Genomic DNA, 7761 nt, shown 5'->3' with positions numbered 1-7761 from the left:
CACATCTGTATTGGGTAGATCAGAAGTTAGTTAGAGAAGTTTATTTTTCCTGCCTCTGTTCCTACTATATAAACGATAGAGCATCAGATATTTATATATTGAAGCACATATAATTCTCTCATCTCTCTCATGGTTTGATTGCTGTTCACCATTGATGAAGATTGTATGATAGCTTGGATTCTAACATGGTATTAGAGCCGAACTAGATCAAAGTCTTCATTTTTGGTACACTCTGTAATTGCTAGTTCAATTCTTGTCTTCTTTGTGCATTGTTCTAGATCAAGTAGAAATTTTCTTTGCATTTTCTTTTGATTCGTGCAAAATTTTTTTTTCTCCTTTGTTTTGATTTTCTTGCAATTCTTAGCAAATTAAACTCAGAACTTAGGGTTTCAATACAATTTTCTTTCTCCTCTGTTTTGATTTTTCTTTGCAATTCTTAACAAATTAAATTCAAAACTTAGGGTTTTAGTAATTGATTTTCACTTGGATCTTGATTTGATCATTGAAAATTCAATTCCCAATTCTTGCAATAGAACCTTGGGGTTTCTATGATTGAATTCATCATCTAAATCTTGAATTATTCAGAGATTTAGATATAATTCTTGGATTTTGGTTAAATTCTCGTCCTAAATATCTTGAAGCTTTCGTTGTTGTTCTTGTTGAATCCTAGTTTAGAATTCATCATTATCAGCTGTGGAGTATCAGTTCTTGATCTTATTTGTAGTTCATCAATTCATCAATTCTTGATCTCTGATTTGAAGAAATGAGTGATAGCAATTCAAGTAACTCGGTCCCAATCATTCAGCCATGGGAAAAGTCCTCTAGCCCATATTTTTGGTCCAATAGTGACAATCCTGGTGTGTTATTAGTTGTACAATATCTCACTGAGGATAACTACAGCATCTGGAGTAGGGCTATTCTCATAGCTCTGGATGTCAAATCTAAAATAGGTTTCATTGATGGGTCTCTGTTGAAGCTTCAATCTGTGGATCATCCTCTCTACACTGCTTGGTGCAAATGCAACAGCACTGTTCTAGCATGGTTGTTCAATTTTGTTTTTAAGGATCTTTAGTCAAAGTGTGGTTTATTTCAAGACAGCTAGGGAGGTTTGGTTGGACTTACAACACAGATTCTCTCAAGGCAATGGACCACACATTTTTGAGTTAAGACAAGAAATTTGCTCTTTAGCACAAGAGGATTTGAGCATCAGTAGCTACTACACCAAGTTTAAGTCATTGTGGCAAGAACTTTTAGATTATAGAAATTGTTCTTGTGGTCATCAGGCAGAAGACTGTGTTATGTCTTTTCTGATGGGCCTCAATGAAACTTATACCATAGTTAGAGGGCAAATTCTACTGATGGATCCCATTCCTTCCATGGGCAAGGTATTTTCTCTCTTGATTCAAGATGAGAAACAAAGAAAGGTTGGCAAGAAGAATTCCATTGAGTCTTCTGCTCTAGCAGTCAAGGCTAATGGTTCTAGCAAGTCATTCAATAAAGCTAAGTCTGGCAAACCACAATGCACTCATTGTGGTGTTTCGGGCCATGTTGTTGACAAGTGCTACAAGCTTTACGGGTACCCCCCTGGTTATAAGTTCAAGAACAAGGGTTCACAAGCTACTTCTTTTGCCAATAATTTTGTAGTAGCTGATGCTTCTCTTAATGAAAGTGTCAACTTGACTCATTTAGAGTATCAACAATTACTTAGCTTGCTAAATTCCCATAGTCACTTTGGTACACAAGCACCACCAGGAGGAGGTTCTGACACACGCCAAGTTGCCAATATTATCACTCAGCCTACCATTACTCTTTAGGGACATGAGGTTTCAGGTATTTGGTCAGTTCCTTCCTTAGAATATTCTGTTTTCTCTTCTAGTGCTGTCACAACTCAAATTAGTTCTAATGATTGGATTCTAGATAGTGGTGCTACAAACCATATGATTCATTCCATACATTTTTTTACTTCTATAACCTCCATAGTTCAAATCTCTATTAGGTTGCCTAATGGTGACATGGCTAAGGTTTCCTATATTGGGACTGTCCAAGTTTCTCCTACTTTGCTGTTAGAAAATGTGCTTTGCATTCCTACCTTCTCTTTCAATTTAATCTCCATTAGTAAACTGACTTAATCCTCTTCTTGTTGTTGCATCTTCCTCTCACAATTTTGTCTCATTCAGGACTTACAGCTCTGGAAGATGATTGGGTTGGATAAGAAGCAAGGTGGACATTACACATTGCAAAGCCAATCTACTACTTCACTACCTGCATCTATTTCCGATGTACTTGCTAAACTGTCTAGGTTTTCTTCTTTCTATTTCAATTCTTGTACATCTGATATTGAAAAGACTAGCCTATGTCGTTGTAGGTTAGGTCACCCTTCCCCACAAAGATTAGTCTTGTTGCAATCACTTGTACCAAATGTCATTACTTGCAATATTAATAAGACATTTGATTGTTCTATTTGTCCTCTAGCCAAGGAAAAAAGGTTGCCTTTTCCTGCATCTATTTCTTCTTCTTCTTGTTTTGATCTGATTCATGCTGACATTTGGGGACCTTATTCAACTCCTTCATTAAATGAATCTAAGTATTTCCTAACTTTAGTGGATGATCATAGTAGGTGTACTTGGGTCTACTTAATGAAACACAAATCTGAAACTTCATGCTTAATCCAATCCTTTTATAATATGATTTTTACACAATTTTAGGTTTCTATTAAGATCCTTAGATTTGATGATGGACTTGAATTTGCTTTAAACTCCTTTTATGCTTCTAAAGGAATTATACATCGGCTTAGTTGTGTAGAAACACCACAACAAAACTCAGTGGTTGAAAGGAAGCAGCATCTTCTTGCTGTTGCTAGAGCTTTAAGATTTCAAGCTAATCTTCCTTTGAAGTTTTGGGGTGATTGTGTGCTCACTGCAACTTACTTGATTAATAGAATTCCTAGTCCTCTTTTGCATGATCTCACTCATTTCCAAATGTTGCTAGGTAAGCCTCCTTCTTATGTTCATTTGAGATCTGTTGGTTGCCTTCGTTATGCTTCTACCTTGGCTAGAGATAGGTCCAAATTTCATCCCAGGGCCAAGGCTTGTATTTTTCTTGGTTATCCTTTTGGTACTAAAGGTTACAAGCTTTATGATTTGGCTCCTAGGACTTGTTTTGTCTCCAAGGATGTTGTCTTCAAAGAGTCTTGTTTTCCTTTTAAACATTGGACTTCTAACTCTATTCCTATTCCTTCTTTCTCATCTTCTGATTCAGTGTTTCCACCTCAATCTGTTTTGCCTGAATCAAGTTCATTACATGTTTCTACAGACCCTTTTGCCCTTCCTGTTTTTGCAGAATTCACTTCTACTTTTACCACAGATATTGCAACTCCTCCTGATGAATTTCCAAACCTTGTGCCTCATCCTTCTGCCTTAGATCAATCTCATTCTACTCCTGATTTACCTATGCTTCCCACTTCTGTTTCTCCACCATCACCTCAGCTTCAAAAGAAAATCTTCTAGACCTCACAAAGCACCCTCTTATCTCTTTGATTATCATTGTAATTTGGCTTTTGCAATGTGTTGGCTTCAGCTTCCATTACTCAGTCTCATGATTCCAGTGCTTCTCCACCTTCAGGTATTCTCTACCCCATTTCCTCTACTTTGTCTTATGATAGACTTTCTACTTGTCATAGGGATTTTGCCATTTCCCTTTTTGTTTCTAAGGAGCCTGATTCTTGTGCTAAAGCCATCTTGGATCCTAGATGGCAAGAGGCAATGCAAGTTGAGTTTGATGCTCTTAAGGCTAACAACACTTGGGTTATGTGTCCACTTCCTCTTGGCAAGGTTCCTATAGGGTGTAAATGGGTTTACAAGGTGAAATTGAAGGCTGATGGCTCTATGGAGAGGTATAAGGCTCATTTAGTAGCTAAGGGGTTTACTCAAACTGAGGGATTTTTTTTTTTTTGAGACCTTTTCTCTTATGGTTAAGTTTGTCACTGTCACCACCTTACTTCCTCTTGCTGCAATTTCTGGTTGGCATTTGGCATAGCTTGATGTCAATAATGTTTTTCTCCATGATGATCTTCATAAGGAGTCTACATGCATCCACCACCTAGGTTTGGTAGCGAGGGGGAGGTTTGTAGATTGCTCAAGTCATTGTACAGACTTAAACAAGCTAGTAGACAATGGTTTGCTAAATTGTCTACCACAATTGTTGATCATGGTTTATACAATCCAAATCTGACTATTCAATCTACACAAGAGTTAAGGGAGGCTCTATCATTATCATTTTGGCATCTGTTGATGATATCTTGATTGCAAGCAATGATACGGGTGTAGTGAATTATTTCAAACAATTTTTGGATAGTAAGTTCAAGCTTAAGGATCTTGGTACATTGAAGTATTTCCTTGGACTTGAGGTGGCTAGAACTACAAAAGGTATCACTTTATGTAAGAGAAAATATACTTTGGATCTTCTTGCTGATATAGATTTGTTGGCTAGTAAACCTGCAAGCACACCTATGGAGCCATCTACAAAATTCAGCAACTCTATTGGTCAATCAGTTTCAGATGTGTCACAGTATAGAAGACTAATTGGAAAACTTCTTTACTTAACCTTGACCAGGCCCGATTTATGCTATTCAATGCATAAATTGAGTCAATTTCTTAGTTCTCCTAAAGTTCCTCACTTACAAGCAGCATATAGAATCATTAAATACTTGAAGAAAACACCAGGGTAGGGTTTGTTTCTTTCTGCAGATTCAAGCCTACAACTGAAAGCTTACTGTGATGCTGACTGGGTAGCTTGCATTGATACAAGAAGATCCATTTTAGGCTTTTATGTGTTTCTAGGGATTCTTTAATTTCCTGGAAATGCAAGAAACGACAATTTGTCTCAAGATCCTCAGTTGAGTCTGAGTACAGAGCTATGGCCATGGTAACTAGTGAAATTGTGTGGTTAGTTGCCTTGTTCAAGACCTTTGGGGTGCATCATACACAAGCTGCTTACCTGTATTGTGATAACAAAGCTGCTCTGTACGTTGTTGCCAATCCGGTGTTTGTGAGAGAACAAAGCATGTGGAAGTAGATTATCATTTTATTAAAGAGAAGATTCAAGCTGGTGTTATCAAGACTTTCCACATTCCTACAAAGCACCAGATAGCAGATTGCTTTACTAAAGCTCTCAGACAAAGGCAGTTCTTTTATCTTCTTTCCAAGATGAATCTGATAAATATATATAGTTCATCTTGAGGGGGAGTATTAAACTATGTACATGACTGCCTAAGCTACAAGTAGTTTACAAGATAGTTTAGACTAGCTTAAGCTACATGTAGTTTGTATATAACTTTTGGTTAATTTTCTTTTTGGACACTTGTCACATATGTATTGGGTAGATCAGAAGTTAGTTAGAGAAATTTATTTTTCCCGCCATTGTTCCTACTATGTAAAGGACAGAGCATCAGATATTTATATAATGAAGCATATACAATTCTCTCATCTCTCTCATGGTTTGATTGTTGTTCACCATTGATGAAGAATTCTAACACTATATATGATCTAAAATAGTGGAAATTAATGGTTATAGGCTGATAGCAGCTAGCTGGAGTAAAGAAAATGATGGAGTAATTTTGCAACCTACATTGGTTTATAATTTGGGGAAGGAAATTTGGTTTTAGAGAGATGCAAGTCAAGGTCTTCGAGTCATGGCAAAGTTCTTACTTCCATAACAAGGGTCCTACATAGATATGACGGTCCAGACATAAATTTCTTAAAAATTATTGAAAGTCCTCATAGGGGTCATCATCGACAGGGAGATATGAGGGTCCTACATATCTTGAAAAATCAAAATAACCAGCTAATTAGCAATTTTATATATACACACACACACGTGAACATCTTATTATGGATAGGATAAAAACTGGTGCATATTTACTAATCTATAAATATATATATATATATATCATCACTATTTTTTTAAAAAAAAGTTCTTTTTAATTAATTTATTTAAGTTTAATTTTTTTTAAGAGAATAACCCGACTAAATTCTATATTTATCTCTCCCGACTCCCTTCCATGTGAAGAACTCCCTCTCTCTTTAAATCTCTAACCTTCCCCCAAATCCTTAACCTCATGCACGCAATCTCTTCCATATAAGTAATCAAAGTCAACTATGGATTTCATTCAACCTGGGGAAGGGCTTCGTCTCTTGGCGTTTTAAAGAATGGTTAGTAATGTTTTTGTTTTTATTTTAGGTTTTCCCCCTTACCCGTTCTCTTAATTTGGAGTAGATTTGTGGTTTTTCAGAGAGGGAGCAAAAAAACTGAGGGACTTTATAATCAAACCAGAACTTCTCCGAAAACATTACCAGTAAGTTTTTAATTTTGTTCAATTGTTATTGGCTGTTAAGTATGATTTAGGGTTACGATTGGGAGTGTTTCTTTTGAATGATTAGCATAGATTGATGAGTTTGAACCGATAGTGGAGTTTGAAATTTTGTTCTATTGTTTTTGGCTATTAAGTATGATTTAGGGTTAAAATTGGGAGTGTTTCTTTTGATTGGGACTTTATAATCAAACCAAAACTTCTCCGAAAACATTACCGGTAATTTTTAATTTTGTTCTATTGTTATTGGCTGTTAAGTATGATTTAGGGTTACAATTGAGAGTGTTTCTTTTGAACGATTAGCATAGATTGATGAGTTTGGAACCGGTATTGGAGTTTGAAATTTTGTTCTATTGTTTTTGGCTGTTAATTATGATTATGATTTAGGGTTAAAATTGGGAGTGTTTCTTTTGATTGGGACTTTATAATCAAACCAAAACTTCTTTGAAAACATTACCGGTAAATTTTTAATTTTGTTCTATTGTTATTGGCTATTAAGTATGATTTAGGGTTACAATTGGGAGTGTTTCTTTTGAATGATTAGCATATATTGATGAGTTTGAAACCAGTAGTGGAGTTTGAAATTTTGTTCTATTGTTTTTGGCTGTTAAGTATGATTTAGGGTTAAAATTGGGAGTGTTTCCTTTGAATGATTAGCATAGATTGATGAGTTTGGAACCGGTAGTGGAGTTTGCTAATTTCAATTATTGGCCGCATTGCTTTCTCTTTCATATTTTGTGATTTTTCACAAGGTCATATGTTTCAATTATATATGCCCAAGCTGCAGTTTCAAAATCTTTAGGCAAATCTCAAATAATGTCACAATAACAATTGATTTTTTTTTAATCGATAATAAGTGTTTTATTGATGAAAAAGAACAATGTGTTTACGATTGTAAACTCACTGCCCTTGAACACAGCAAATTTACCCTATTACCTTTTTATGTACCATCATTATTTGCTTTACTTGACATAAACCAGTCATTACACTCACTGCATTAAGAAGCGGTATGTTAAGGAAATTTTAGTTTTGTTCTGACAATTCCATAGTATTCTCTTACAAGCTTTATTCTGTTACATGATGCACCTTCTTTCTCCATGTGTTTAAACTGCGTTCCAACATTTTCATCAGGTAAGAGTATCCTGTGAGGTGTATGTAAATACGAACAACCAGACAATTGTCCACCAAGATTGCCACCCTAAGGTGAGCTTTTACTTATATAAAATTGCTATTTTAGTTGCATGCATAAGGAAACTTTTCTGTCATATCAAAAGTAGCTTTTGATTTCGAGATTGAAAATTTGGTGCTCACTAATTATAAACACTTACTAAACCTAGCTGAAACCCAGACTAAGACTAATACAAATCATACCAATCATCCCTCAGAATTTTGGG

At 35.6% G+C, this 7761-nt stretch overlaps 1 protein-coding gene across 1 annotated transcript; it reads left to right on the top strand.

The window, feature by feature from the left end:
• Nucleotides 1-763: 763 nt before the first annotated feature.
• Nucleotides 764-1814, top strand: LOC115994750. The gene is made up of 2 exons (XM_031118992.1): nucleotides 764-1011; nucleotides 1064-1814. The coding sequence occupies exons 1-2, from the start codon at nucleotides 764-766 to the stop codon at nucleotides 1812-1814; spliced, it is 999 nt and encodes a 332-aa protein (XP_030974852.1).
• The last annotated feature ends 5947 nt before the right edge of the window (nucleotides 1815-7761 follow it).

This window comes from Quercus lobata, chromosome 1, assembly GCF_001633185.2.
Source record: "Quercus lobata isolate SW786 chromosome 1, ValleyOak3.0 Primary Assembly, whole genome shotgun sequence".
In the NCBI taxonomy this organism is placed as follows: Eukaryota; Viridiplantae; Streptophyta; class Magnoliopsida; order Fagales; family Fagaceae; genus Quercus; species Quercus lobata.
This window is presented reverse-complemented; position numbering and strand designations above follow the sequence as displayed.

What these genes read in the sequence shown, in the direction of transcription:
- LOC115994750 (XM_031118992.1), top strand. Translation starts at nt 764, where the DNA reads ATGAGTGATAGCAATTCAAGTAACTCGGTCCCAATCATTCAGCCATGG. An exon ending in CATCCTCTCTACACTGCTTG is followed by an intron (nt 1,012 to 1,063) that starts GTGCAAATGCAA and finishes TTTGTTTTTAAG; the next exon opens with GATCTTTAGTCAAAGTGTGG.